The following is a 15,620-nucleotide window of genomic DNA, read 5'->3' on the forward strand; positions in this document are numbered from 1 at the left end:
AAAAAAAATATCTCATTGCTATGGTCTGAAAAATAATAATTTCACCTTGTACTGCAAGACTTAACAAGACTAAAAAGATTGTCCAAAATAGACACGATCAGTTGGAAAAAACCAAAACCAAATCTAACTGTTCGCCCTCCAAATAAAACAATAACAGTTCTATTTTTTGTAGGTTATTAATATGTGAGAGACTGAAAGAGTTAATGTCTCAAACATTGTGGTGGGGCAAGTTCTGCTTAAAGACCAACTCTGCATAACAAGGAACCCAAGGAACTGTGCACACCAAGGAACCACAGGTGAAAAGCAGCCGCTGAGCACCCATCAGCACAGACATAAGAGGAGGGTGCCCTGCAGGGTGGGCAGCAACCTGTTCTGATAAACTGTTCTCATACAAAGATCAAACAATGGTCATGGCTGCAGGGAAGGGGAATTTACTCCCCAAAGGACCCCCAAGCTCACCCACCCATTTCCCGGAAGGTTACACCTAATTAGCCCAATGAGTTTGAGTGCCTGTCCAAAGGAGGGGCAAGGACATGATAAGAGGAGAAGCCCCATGCACCTGTGCCCACCTGAATGGGACCCCTCAGCTGACTGGACCAACGCTGGACCCAGGACCGGTGACATCTTTCTCTCTTCCTTTTTCTCTCCCTGTCTTCTTCTCTGTTTCTTTTTCCACAATCCCTACACCTCATCCCTTTAGACATAAACCACTGACCAACTCTGGCACTAGGAGTGGATCCAGCCGCCCCTGAGCTCCTCTCTGAGGAGTCCAGAAAGCAAGGGGCTCCGCTCTGAACCTCCTGACCCAACGGGAGGGATCCCCGTCTTCCCTGGATTGATGTACACGGTTACCGCGGCTTACGCGGTTTACAGAGGTAGTTCCATGCCAATTCCTGTTGTGAGAAACCATGGCACCTACTGTTATGCCTCCCAAGTTCAGTTTGCTTCTGCCATGAATAAAACGTTTAACTGATCATTTGGTGTCATTTTGCCTTAATTTAGCCTGAGGGAATTCCGAACTCAACATGACTCCCTGGTCTGTCCACCCTGTGTTGTGACATAATACTGTCAGCTGACCCAGATTTGGTATTTTGTTTAGGGTTGGTTTTTTAATTAAAAACTAAATTTGTTTCCCATCTTAGTTTCCAGATGAATAGCTTGGATTCAGAACCAGCCTTTACAAAAGCAAAAAACCCCACACAGATAAGAAATGTAATATATAGAAAAGTAGATAATTTATAGTAAGAGGTATGGGGTGCCTCTTCTCCATCTTTTTATCACTGTCTAAGTGCCCAGAGAATCTTTATGCAAAGACAACTTCATTTTCACAGTTGCTTTCATGAGTTAGAGATTTACCTATGCAGAGGTGCTAACTGATTTCTTAAATCCATGAAATTATCCACAATACAAATTCTGCCTCAGTGTTCAAACAGAATCAATAACTCCAAAGAAATCAAGGGAAAAAGTTAAGCATTCATTTGCATTTATTATACAGCTCTGTAAAACAACATGAGTTAAAATTATCATACTGTTACTGATTTGTTATTGATTTGTTATTAGTTAAAATTGAATATGATTAATTCTAATAGGAATGTAGAATTGTAAGAAATATTTTAGCAAACACTATACACATTTAAGCAACAGTTGGATTAAGAAGTAGAAAATTGTGAAGCATAGGTATGGGAGTGTTAAGTTTGAAATATAGTCATAGGAACTTAGGAACTTTAGAAAATGTACTATGTGTAACCATAAGAATTCAAGTATTGTCTAAAATCATTTAACCACAGAAACTTTGACAAAGATTTGTTGATTTGTAGTGTTTTGTTTTAAGAAACTAAGAAAACCGTTATGGACACCGGTTTGCTGCTTGGAAACCCCTTACCCTTCCCACCTCTATCTAATTATCAAGGATTCCAATCAGTAGAGTTAAGTGAGATTAACCAATGATTGTTTTAACATAAAAATATTAATAAGATGGTGTGATTGAAGGACCACTTATTAGGTTGTATTTAAGAACAGACATAGTATTCATTTTTATGTAAACTAATATAGATGATGGTGAGAATCGTACTGCGCAGAATCACCTGAGAGGTCAAGAAGCAGACAAGTGAGGAAGACTATGAAAGACCACCAGAGGACTCTAGAAGACCACCAGAGACCTTCAATGCGCCTGCGTAAAGGACATTTGTATATGCTAATAACTTCCCAGAAATCTAATTAATATCCATAACCTTTCTTGGAAATCTAATGAATATGAATGAATAAGTTCAATATAAGGTGTATGATTTTGGTGTTCAGGGGTGTGTGGTTCGTGAGAGGACTCACCCGCGCACCCGGCCGTCAATAAAGAAGTGTCTGCTTATCTACACTAAATTGGTATTGATAAGTTTTTATTCCAAGTTTTTCGGCAACAATACTACATTCAACAGAAGAAAACACATTTTGAAAAGACTGAGAGTCTCAAAAAGCTGGTCTGGGGCACTGCTGCAGAGAGACAGAAAATATTCAATTCACAATCAAAATCTGGGCAAGTGTGTATACAAACAAAGGCCAAAGTCAGTCAATAAAAACCATCCCTCATAAGTAATACTGATAATAATAAAAAAATGCAGGTATTTGCTTTTGTTCATTTCTTTGTTATTAGGTTAAGTAAGTTACCTTTAAATTCTTTGAACATGTTCCACTCACTAGTGCTACAACGCCATCATCTGTTACCTAGAGAAAAAACACACGTTGTTACTAACAATGGATTAAAGTGCAACACAGCTATTGGGGGGGGGGGGGGGGGGGCGGGATTACATTAATTTAGTCACTCCCTGCAGTCACTGAATACACTTAACATTACGGTACTTTCTTCCCAACTAAGCTTGGAGAGAAAATTATCCAAGTATGGTTTTTTCAGTCTATTAAACACTGCTGCATTTTACTGCCATGTGATGCAGCCTGGCTTTCTACCCGGATGTTTCCAACTGTGTAACTGCTATTTCTGCAGCTTCCTTGTCTCACTTAACAGTGGGTACACTACTACAGTCAGAACATGGCACTTTTAATTTATTAGGTTTAAAGCATTTCTGCTCTACCTAGACCAATTTTTCTTCTGTTTTCAGGATTGCTGGAGATGTTCCTGAAGTTTCTTGGGTTGGGAAAAAAAAAAAGTAATCATAGCCATCTTTTATCTGCTGTCTTACTTTTACTTATCCTGAAGCAAACCAGTTACATAAGACAAAAATCCCTCAAACAAGCAGTCTTACAGCAGTCATACACTCACACTAAAAGGTTTCTCAAAGTGATTGGCTACAGCCAGCCACAAAGCAATGATTACCTGCAAGAGAGAGGAAAGAGACAAAAGACATTTCTTTCCTTAGAAAGGCAAGAAAGGCCAATTTATTCATTTGCTTCCAGGAAGAAAATTGATTAAACTTCCTCCCCACTTCAAAAGCTGGATTGGTTATCAGATCCGTCACACAGGTTTTTTTCATAGAATTTATATTAGATGGCAGGAATAGTAGTCATCACATATACACAGTAAGGCTCAGCCAAATTTGACAGCTAGAATCCAGAGGGCACAAGCTTCATTTCTGTTAAAAGATTTGATTATTCCCATTGCACATATTGTCTTACTGCCTTCTGGCCTTCTATTGCAAGTCTACCGTACTGAGCTGTAATAGAAAGGGTCAGATCAGCGCAAACAGAGAACAGACAGGAACGTCCCAGCATGGATGCACATAAAGACCTGTAAGAATAGCAGGTATTGTCAGTACCTAGCTTAGCAGGTCATCAAGACAACAGCACATTTAGCTCCTCAAGACATCCAGACCAGGAGACAAAGGGCAGTAAATGAATAAATTCTAGTAACTCCCATAGGTGGGACAGAATGGAGAGAGTAATCACTGTCAGTTCCTAAAGGGTATAAACCAGCACATTCAAAACCAGTGCATGGTCACCAACCTAAGACCAACCCGAGTAAAGTGATGAAGATTTGATAACCTGTGTCCCTTATCCTCCATCTCATCAAAACAAACCTGGATCAGACTGCCTGGTTGGTGCATGAACACTGGGAGAGACCATCTGAAAGCTACTGTCTTGATGCTTGTGAGCATATCGTTATGACAGTGTGAGAGCTTGAAACCAGTTTTCTATCAAAACAAAGTCCCCTGATTTCCCTGTATGAGCTCACAGCAACCACTGTTACACTATTACTAGTGTTGCAGTGTTACTGATTTATTATTGATTTGTTATTAGTTAGAATTAATCATATTTAATTTTAATAGGAATATAGAATTATATGTCTCTATGGCATTTTATACATTTAACCAACAACCAACAGCTACTGTGAAATCCTCTATATAACCCTGTACCAAGGCCGGAGGAATTGGCCAAAATCATCTAGTAGGAACATTTAGAACTTAGATAACAAGCTTGAGATTTAAGATGATCTGGATATAGTGTTTATTAGTAGGAGTATATAATAACCTAGAAGAATGTAGAAGATGTCAGAATGTCAAATTAATGGAAACTGATAAGTTCTTTATGAAGCAACTCGTAATTATCTGCCAAGAAATAGTTAGTTACCTGCCAAGGGCCAAACTGCGCAGAATCACCTAAAGGAGGTCAAAAAGCGGACAAGTGAGGAAGACTATGAAAGACCACCAGAGGACTCTAGAAGACCACCAGAGACCTTCAATGCGCATGCGTAAAGGACATTAACATATGCTAATAACTTCCCAGAAATCTAATGAATATGTATAACATTTCTTGGAAATCTAATGAATATGAATGAATAAGTTTAATATAAGGTGTATGATTTTGGTGTTCGGGGTGCGTGGTTCGTGAGAGGACTCACCCGCGCACCCGGCCGTCAATAAAGAAGTGTCTGCTTATCTACACTAAATTGGTGTTGATAAGTTCTTTATTCCGAGATTTTTCGGTAACAGCAGTATTGTCTCCTACTCTGTTGCTTATCTACGTGCACTGTCCGTAATGCCACATCTGCCCATCCTCATCAAGGGATACACTCATATTGGGGATAAACCACCTGCAGTTAGTACCAAGTCACAAATACATCAGCTTCTTGGTACAGACCAGTTGTTAACTGAACTCTGTATGCATCTCTAGCAAAGGCTTACATAGCCCAGTACCACCAGTTACGTACATTAGCAACCCAGCTCCGTTCTACACGAGAAGCGTCTGCACAGATAAAACTGCTAACCTGCAAAACTCCTGCTTTTGCCAAAACATTTTGCAGAGAACTAAATTGTCCCACACCCTACACAGAAAACTGCTGGAGTCTGCACAGCCTTTTCAGGCAAGGTTCTTCCCACAATTATTTGCCATAACACCAAGTCAATGAACATTAAAGAGGAAATGTACTGTTTAATTAGTGCAAGGATTTGGATTCTTGAGACTGTGTTTCAACCTGTTAATACTGCGGGATTTAGAGCCCACTAGAAGGAGAGTATAAGTACGGGTTTATGTATAAAACCTGCCTCCTCAGAATGGTACTATAGGCGTAGTGATAAGTAAACATATATTTCTTATGGGGTCTTCGGCCACTGTAGCAGAGTTCTTCAGGCCAAGCTTCCACTCACTCTCTGTGTGCGTACAGGAGAGACAGAGCTACAGCTTCTTCTTAGTTCAGTCCTTCCCTTGCCTCACCTACCCCATTTCTTGTTATTTAGTACCATTTCTATACCTTCTACTTATTGTATCTCATCTCTGCAGTCACCAGATGAGCCTATTTTTAAAATGGCTATATCACTTTGAGGCATTTGGCCCCTTTGTAGTCTAGCTCACATCTGCTTCCTTGTTCCTGCAAGTGAACTGTGCCCTTCTTTGCCTGTTCATTTATGCCCAATGTTCTCACTGTTTTACTCTTTCATACAGCTTTGCCAGTTCCACTTGATATTTTTACTATGCATTCTGGCACTCAAACACAGTATGGTTAGGCCTCGCAATCTCTACAGGCATGAGCCATCCATAGTTTCTCTGCTTCATCCTAAACTTATTTCATTTATACCTAGTATATGTTTCCATGTATTTTTAGTCAAGTGAAATTCAGAATTCTAGTCTATTGCCACCATATGATTATCAGAAAGGAAAAAAAAAATGTGGAAATGTTTAGTTACTCAAGAAGCTTTAATCTCATTTAAAACATATACAGGGAAACTTAGCTATTTCCTATAAAAGAAGAGAGATGCAAAGGAATAAAAAAAGTAATGAAGTAAGTTTGAAGAAATAGAGTTAAATGAAAATTACAAAAAAAAAAAATTAAAATACCTTCGATGCCCTACTTCTGGAAAAACTGAAAGAAGAATACAATCTAAAATAAGAACCTGCTACGTGTTTTCCAGATCTGGCACTTCATTACGAATGCTCTGTGCTTGACTCACATTCAACATAATCACTCACCATCACAGATAACTGAACACTACACTTACTGCAAAAAATCCTTTCCCTCACTTCATTATCTTACTGTAATTATGAAGTATGTTACAGTATTGCTGTTGCAGCTGCCTTCCCCCTTCTCATGCTAAATACTAACTGTTGTTAAATCCTCTTACCTGGCCTTCCTGACATTGTAAATGTCATTCTTTCTGCGTTGACTGCATAACATAACTCTGACAAGCCATTCAGAAGGCACAATCACTCTTGAACTAGAACTAATTATGAAGTGTTCACTTCTACTAGGGACTTACATTGTTTGACATCCTATATTATTATTACTCAAGTCAGTTTGTCCTAACTGAAAGCAGACAATAATCTGTCCAAGATTCTACTTTTTTTAAATGAAATATTTTGGACTACTTTACAACTTGAAGATAATTATTGCACTAAATAAAGATACTGAAAAAAAATCTCCAATATTAGGTATATTCTAATAAAAGTTTATCTTTGGTCCACAATACATGCTGTAATAACCAAAATATTTATTTTTCTCATTACCAAGATGCAAAATGTATCTCTCCTTTTCCTTGAGAGGAGGAAACTGGAAGTGAACTGTGGTCCTAAATCTTGTAAAGAGTAGAGCTAAAAAGATCCCCTTTCAATTTTATCATGACAATCTTAAAAAATAAACAAACAAAAGTCAATCAGCCAATTGCCACCATAGTTACCCGAGTAGATGAAAAGTCCACACTGTGAAGAAATTTGCAGTTTTCTCCTAGTGCCTGCAGAGATGCATCCATGATGCCTGAACAGCTGCCCAAGTTCACTATTTGTAGGAACTGGCAGTTGAGTGCAAGAGCAAGAACTCCACTGTCAGTTATATCGCAGCACCTTTTAAAAGACGCTTCACACAAGTAAGGACAGGACAAGGCCAGTGCTATGACACCTGTCAAAGAAACAGAGCAATTTAAAGAATTATTCATTTTTTAACATAACCACCATGCTGAATCCAATTTGCTGTCCCCTGGTCATTGACTGTTCCAACTTTCATCTCGTGCATGGCAGCAGGACTGTACAAGGAAATAATTTTGTGGTTGGTTTCTTTTAATTCAAGGATGAGAAAAAGAAAATGACAATGAACAATGCTAGAATTTATGAAAATTTCTAAATGCTGAATTCCCTTCTGTACTGCAGAGGGATACCAGAGGGATATTACATACATGAGGTATCACCTGAGTGAGTGCATGAAAAAAAGCCAATGGCTTGAAAGCAGACTGATGATAATGCCAGTTCCCACTGATGGTGCAGTGAGTATCAGGCAAAAAGCAAGGTAAAAGGTCATGTCTGAGGTCAATTCAAGAAATCAAAACAGTAGTTCAGAAGCAGGACAGGAACAAGATACACCTATGACAAAGCTCAGGCTGGGACTGAAGGTCCATGGTGTAGGTGGGCATGGCAGGTGAGACCAGTCATAGGCATTAGGGTCTGTTGGTGCCCTCAAAGCCCTGACAGTCAGTAATAACCGAAATATTTGCACAGAAGTGTCAGGAGGTAGACAATAAAAGTACATGAACTACAGATGCAATTTGTGAAAGGAATTTATTTCAAGGATGATGGAAACATTATGATTACAGCGGTACAGAAAATTACATCACTTACAGATAGATAGAAATAAAAAGTTGAATGTCATTAAGATATGTTACTATATAAGAACTTCAAAGAAACATGGATAGTACTTGCTTGGGTCAGAATCACTTTGCAAAGAATGATAGAAGAGACAGTAGGGGTAGTTGAATTTGACAGAGAAGTACTACTGGATATTGTATTGAAGGACACTATATGTTCCACATACAAACTACAGAGCAAATGTTTCCTAGTAATGACAGGGCTCAGGTATTTCTTGATGTGGTAGCCAGTAGGTTTCTTAAAAAAAAAAAAACAAAAACCAAACAAAAACCAAACCAACAAACCCACACAAACGCCCCCCCAAACAAACTAATCAAGCCCCCCCCACCTGTTACTGAATTAGTAAAAGGTAACACTGCTTTAAAATGAGGTGGTTTGGGGTCCTTTGTTCTGTATGTAATTGAGATGAGTGATAAAGAACTGTTTCAGCTTAAACTAATGGCTTCATAACTGAGTTTCAGTTTAAAAAGGGCTCAGTTTATAAGTAGTAAAGTTGGATGGACTAGGAGCTTGCCAATAAAGAACTAGACTTCCCAGTTTAATTGCAAAGTAATCTGGGATCTCTATCCAAAGAGATGAAAAGTATACCTAAAGAGCTCTAGGCTTAGCCAGTACTTTAAGAACTGTATTAGAAATCAGTGGACAGATGAAGACATGGTGGGAAGACTACTACAAACTGTATCTTAGGGGTCAAAAAGTTTAACAATGAGGTGACACTGAAAATAAATAAAATGAATTTTTAAAAGTTTAACCAATTACTTAAGTATAAAGGTAAGTGTTATCATTATGCAGTGGTAAGAAAATACAAACCAAGACTTATCTAAAGTACAGTATACATTAGCTCAATACTAAATTAATATTTTGCCTCAATTTTCAGTAAGGATGAGTTAATCATGGAGCAAAGGAGTAAGTATAATTAAAAGACAAAACAAAGCTTGTGGGAAATAAAACTCAGCAAGCTTAATTCTTTTAAGCTAATAGGTTCTGATACAACTTGAAATTGGAGGTTACAAGTAACACCTGAAATCTTAAAGTCCTAAAGCAAGTCAAGTCTTTTAAGTCAGAGAAGATGCTATAAGCTTACTTGATAACAAATACATTTAATTAAAAAAGGGAAAAAAGTAATTTAGGAACTCACAAGCCTGAAACTTCAGCCCCAGTGGTACTGGTAAGGCTCTAGAACAAGTTTTGAGGAAGGAATAATTAAGGTGAAGTGGAAAATACAGTCAAATGTAGCATAGTTTTACCAGAAACCTAGCAAGAGAGTAACCTGATAGCTCCTTTCATAAGATAATCAGTGCTCTTGGCCTATAATTTACACCACTGAAGTGACTTTTAATTAGTATTGGTGTGGCATTGGGGATTTTTTTAAGCAATATTTACCCTATATATTTTTTGCAATTTACTCTAATCTAACGAGAAAAATAAACCAGAAATAAGATCCCAGTTATCTGTGCACAGATAACATACCTTCTGAAGTGATTCCCAATCTGTTTTCTTTGCAAGAATTTAAGTTGATTTTTTTCAGTTGCTTGCAGTTATAAAGCTGCAATAATGCATTATCTGAAATATCACAGTCTCGAAGGTCTAGAGACTCTACACCAGGGTGCAATACCTGTAATGAAAACCTACCATTTCAGTCAAACTCTGCTATGTCATAGAACATGCATATTTTTATCTAAAATACTTGTAATGTTAGACATCACATAGAACTTCTAAAAATATTCACTAGAGGATGGGGTTACCAGTCCTAGGAACTAAAAACTCTAAAGAAAATATGGTGTATTTGCCACAACAGTTCATCTCCTACAGCATGAATGTTCAGTTTCTGTGATCACATCTAGAGTAGGAGCACATCAACAATACCATTTAAACAGTGAAAGTACTATTTTGATGGTACAGTTGCTAGCACTAGCGCTTCTGCCAGCAGATATGTTTACCAAGGATAATACCCTCAAACTAGCACAACTTTGATGGCAGAAATCCAACGTGTAAAAAAAATACTGTGATCAAAACTTAAATCCACTCAACAGGTAAGGGTAATATTTGAAAGATGTTTTGCCCCAGAGTATTCTTCTCACCTACACACACTCTTTTTCACATAAACAAGCAATCTCATTATCATACCACGAGTTAACAAATCCTCATTAAATAGGGTCTTTCATTCCCACAAGACATAGGTTACAGTTTTTGTGAAATCTTCCCAAGAGAACATTTATGAAATTTAGACCCAAAGCAATGGAAGGCCTCAGATTTTAATAACAATAACCATATATCTTACCTTTAATTCAATTTTCAAGGATTCTCACTACTTTTTAATAACTACTGTTTATAGTCCCCTCTTGTGCAAACAATCTAAACCTTTGCTGAGCTGTCCTTCAGACCAATAGGCAAACATTAGATCAGGTTTTCACATTACCTTATGTTACTTCCTCCAGCTTGTCATTCCCTTTGTTAACTCACAAAGATAAAAGCATATGGTAAATCTCCATACACAAGCAAAGATGACAGCATAGCTGACAGGCTTGTTAAAGGCCTACTGCTTTCTCACATTCACCATTCTAACAGGTACAATAAAGATATTACCAGGAATACTGTTTTTCTGGTTTGTAAATATATAAAATGCTAAAATCTTTACTGAGAAAGTCAAATAAGCCTTTTGAAAAAAAGTAAAAACTTCTAGTAGATTGTAACCGCAACCCTTCCGCAAAATGAATGGCAGACCTCAGACAACTTTGACAGCTTTTTCTCCCCAAATGTTAAAATCCTCAAATATGTCTCTTTATGCCACAAAACCACCAACATATCCCACAATACACTTGTGAGTAGTTTTCACAAGATAACATTCAGCTCTTATTTCACTCATGTTTCTGAATTCCTAGCTAAGGAAGTAAACCAGCCAAACCCAGAGATGACATGCTTAAAGCCACAGTCACCATCAACATTTTTTCAGGATGCTTTCCTTGACTGTTGGCTTTCTTTCACAATTACAAATTGCCTAGGACACAACAAAAGTGAGCAAACTGCTGGTTTTGAAGCCACATGGGAAATCTTATGAGAAAAAGAACCATTAGATGCAAGGAAGTCTAAATGAGAAGCAACAATACTATCAGAATACCGCCTATATAAAGTACCTGGACTATTAAGCTTCTCTAGCTCATGATTCTTCACACACTCAGGTATTACTTAGAGGTTTGCTTTCTACTGTTATTCACAGATTCATAGTCACTGAATGCATATACTAAAATCTAATCTGTCTCAAAGAAGATGGAATTTTAGATAAAGATTGTTTAGATGCAGAGTACAGGACATTAAAGTATAGACTTATATCCTGTGGACACATGCTGATTGGTTTTATAGATCTTTATGGTAAAAGTGAATTGGAATAAGGAGCTTAGAGTGTGTGTCATGGAAGGCTGCTCCAAGAAAAAAGCAGAGTAAGGGAAAAAAAACCCCAAACATGGTAACACAAATCTGGGTAAGAACAGGGAGGTAAGAGATGAAATAGAAGTTTATGTATAAGTGCAGGTTAACAGAATTTCAACTGGAAGAAATTTAACTTTAAGCAAAATGCTTAAACACCACCAAAGAAAGGACAGGCACAAAAGCAAATGAGATAGCGTAGCCTGGAAAATTCCAGGAGAATAGGTCTAGCCTATAGTGTCAGCAGTACAGCAATACTGTGGAGACTATGAAAGAAAAAGGCAGGACAGAAGCAATGGCAAAGAAAAAACATTCCTTATCCATATGGAAGACTAAGTGAGACATTGCAAATGTGTCACATGTAGAATACTTTGGTTATACATGATGTGAGCAAGGAATAGGAAGAAGAGCTAAACAACATATGCCATTTTTACTATGCTGAGCAACAAGAATATCTGCAAGATGAAAGAACAGGAAAACTGAGGAGCAAAATGGTATGGAGAAACAGTATGAATTCAGAATCCAAGACATGGCTAGCATTTTTTTCAAAATGCAAGTGAGATAGACCTGGAAACTGTTAGCAAAGAAAGCTAAGGTATAACATGCCCAAGAAAAGCAATGACAGCTCAGGATAGAATTGCAGGAAAATGCAGGAAAAGGAAAGGAAAAACACATTAGAAAAGAACCAGAACAGAATATCACAGTGTCAGATGGAAAACAGGCTCCAAGAGAAGGCACTGATCAACTGCTGAAGGAAGACAAAGACAGATGAGATTTTACAAAGAGACAGAAGAAAAGATTGGAACTTATACCATCTAGTTTGTTTCCAGACTAAAGATATCCTAATAGGCTTTGTGCATTTGTACACACACAGTCATATGGTTTTAATTACATACTTCTCTTAGGATGCTTAGAAAGGATTACTTACTGAAAAGATAGCCTAAACCAAATTTTGTCAACTCAAATTTTCCAAAATAAGATAAATTAATAAGACTCTGAATTTTACTCAAAGACTTATTTTGTACAATCAAAAAGTAGTGCATACTAAAGATAATTTTTTTTGTTTATAAGTTTTCCACAGTACTTCTGATTCTGCCTCTAGTCGTGGCTTCACTATTCTGACTCTGAGAAACTGATACCATTTGCCTCTTCCAAGTTGCACATCAAAGCAGGAATGAACAGGGAGTCATTGATTTTCTGTTTCACCAAGGCCAACCTTTAGCTTTCCTCAATTCTCATGCGTCCCTTTGAGGCTAAACAAGGTAACAGTAGATGGATACCAAAATAGATGTGCCCCTGAATTTAGAGCTGAATAAAAGTCATTAACTAGTTTCATTTTGAAACACTGACACACATCAGTGAGCAAAAGGCATGAGAGAATTTCACCTATCAATATCTAGCCCTAGCATCATCGTATTTCAAAGAATCAAGATTTAAATAAATTATATGGAGATCATGTGCATAATATTAATAGATGATAACAGAAATCTAACAAGTTTCTGAAATCTTTTCATTACTAAATTATGCACTAGCTTCTTGAAACCATACTACATTCAGGAACAGAGGCTGGTTTGCAATAGAGTCTAGTTTCCTGTACTGAAAGGGATAATATATGTCAGCTGATTACACAGAAGTCAATTATCACTGAAGAGAGAACATTTTTAATTTACTTGTCACTACAAACATAATCTTATTGCTACTAACACAGGACTACTGACATTATGACATTTAAGAAAAAAACTGTAAAGACACGGACAGAGTAAGCAGGCCTGAATTTATCTGTTGTCCCACGTAAACAGTTTTAGTTTAGTTCATCCTTGTGTATTAAGTATCACAGAAAGAATAGTTTTGAACGGGTTCTTACCTCACTGATATTTGAATCAGTTATTTGCCCTTGCCTACTCATTAACGTAATCAGTTTATCCTTTATGTTGGGCGGCAATGACTTAATATCCGCAGCATATCTGGAAAGGTTCTTTGTCAAACACTGAAGGCATCTGAAATAAAGGAAAGTTACAGTACAGTCAAAAATAGGTGTTGTGGTTTAACCCCAGCCAGCAACTAAGCACCACGCAGCCGCTCACTCACTCCCCCCCCCTCCAGTGGGATGGGGAAGAAAATCAGGAAAAGAAGCAAAACCCGTGGGTTGAGATAAGAATGGTTTAATAGAACAGAAAAGAAGAAACTAATAATGATAATGATAACACTAATAAAATGACAACAGTAGTAATAAAAGGATTGGAATGTACAAATGATGCGCAGGGCAATTGCTCACCACCCACCGACTGACACCCAGCCAGTCCCCGAGCGGTGATTCCCCACCCCCACTTCCCAGTTCCTATACTAGATGGGACGTCCCATGGTATGGAATACACCGTTGGCCAGTTGGGGACAGCTGCCCTGTCTGTGTCCTGTGCCAACTTCTTGTGCCCCTCCAGCTTTCTCGCTGGCTGGGCATGAGAAGCTGAAAAATCCTTGACATTAGTCTAAACACTACTTAGCAACAACTGAAAACATGAGTGTTATCGACACTGAACTCAAAACATAGCACTGTACCAGCTGCTAGGAAGACAGTTAACTCTATCCCAGCTGAAATTAGGACAACAGGCATTACATTATTAGTACTAGAACAATCAAACCATAAGATGTCATTTTCTGCAGGCAGCTATGCTGCCTGCAAGCCTTATCATTTCCAGCTGTTCCATGCTACCACCAATTCAGTCGTTACCCTTTGGTCAAGAAATTAAGCTGCCCTCTGATGAGAATGAAGGTTCTCACACAGGTGGTTGAAATCCTATCACAATCAGAAACATTTGATTGGTTTGACTCAGTATAGACATTCCTTTTTTAATAGCAGTATTTTAGGCCTCCTTCCCCCTGCATGTTTATTCATAAGAACGACTTATCAGCCTGAAGGAAACAGCCTGATTATCATACACACCGGGCTAGAGATTTTGAACTAACAATAATGACAACATATACTGCATTGTCTATACACCATAAACACCCTGCTCTCCGGGCACCTTTTGTATTATAGTGAAAATTGTTTCCCCATTCTAAGCAATCCATTCCCTTGGCCACAGACTGAAACTTGACTTACACAAAGTTTCTATCACGAGATACTGCTGAATGAAAAATTGCAAACAAAACTCAAAGACACACAGGGCTTAAGTATTCATCCAAACAGGAAGGACTATGCAGAAATAAATATGAATAGGCCTACTAGAATCACAGAATACTGGGTGATGCTTTAAGACAGGATTTGAAATCCTAGGATTTTTATTGTGTGAATGCAAGAAAAAGGGATCATTTCAGTCAGAATATGTTAAGAGACTCCAGATGGAACAGAGCTTTTGGGGAGAAAACATTAAGAACTTCACTTAAGGAAAATAAAACAGAGATCAATATTATCCAGATATATGTGGAATAGTACCCAGGTGGAACACTTGAAATAATGTTTTTCAAGATCAAATATACAGAAGAGTGTTCACCTATGCAATATTGAGTACTATAGAGGGACACTAATTATGCAATCCTATTTTTTTGAAGATTCCTAAGGCACTTTAATATCTCATAGGATACATAAAATGTTGATGTTCCAACCTCTGCAACTTTAAATTACAATCACAGGCTTACTGAAACACCAGAGGCAACTTCGGGAAGAGTTTATGAATAGCTTCTAAGCATCCTGAGCATAGTGACCTTCAGAGCAATCACCAATTGTTAATATGGTAAAAGACAACTGCTGGTCCTTAAGGAAGAAATTGCAACTCTCTGAAGGGAGATTTTATTATCAAAAACCCAAGTCCCTAGGTAAACGAGGAACATAAACTAGAATGAAGCTAACCAACATCCAGAGATAACTGAAAAGGTAACACACTGTCATCTAGGAAATGCCAAGACTTTAAAAAGGATTACACTACAGCAAAACTAAAATGGAGAGAACTGAAATGGGGGACTAAGGGTAACTCCTCACTGTCCCCCTCTTGCTTAGGAACCTAACAGGAGTCCATATAAGTGATGGAGTTCTTTGAATTGGAGGTTCTGTTATCTGTTGATCCTGGCTACCTGAATTAGATGCCTTAGGCCAACTTTTCTTTTTAAATCCTATTCAAAATTTTGAAAAA

General features: G+C 37.8%; 1 protein-coding gene across 3 annotated transcripts in view; it reads right to left on the reverse strand.

Annotated features, from left to right (window-relative positions):
- AMN1 (antagonist of mitotic exit network 1 homolog) overlaps positions 1–15,620 on the reverse strand; it is a 28,261-nt gene that overhangs the window by 7,799 nt on the left and 4,842 nt on the right. For all 3 annotated transcript variants that reach the window (XM_049822534.1, XM_049822533.1, XM_049822535.1), the window contains 4 exons: positions 13,358–13,490; positions 9,541–9,685; positions 7,113–7,330; positions 2,659–2,715 (listed from right to left, as the gene is read on the reverse strand). In XM_049822534.1, coding sequence (XP_049678491.1) covers positions 2,659–2,715; positions 7,113–7,330; positions 9,541–9,685; positions 13,358–13,490 — 553 coding nt within the window. The remainder of the gene's footprint in view (positions 1–2,658; positions 2,716–7,112; positions 7,331–9,540; positions 9,686–13,357; positions 13,491–15,620) is intronic.

The sequence above is a fragment of the Accipiter gentilis genome, chromosome 18, assembly GCF_929443795.1.
Source record: "Accipiter gentilis chromosome 18, bAccGen1.1, whole genome shotgun sequence".
Taxonomy (NCBI): Eukaryota; Metazoa; Chordata; class Aves; order Accipitriformes; family Accipitridae; genus Astur; species Astur gentilis.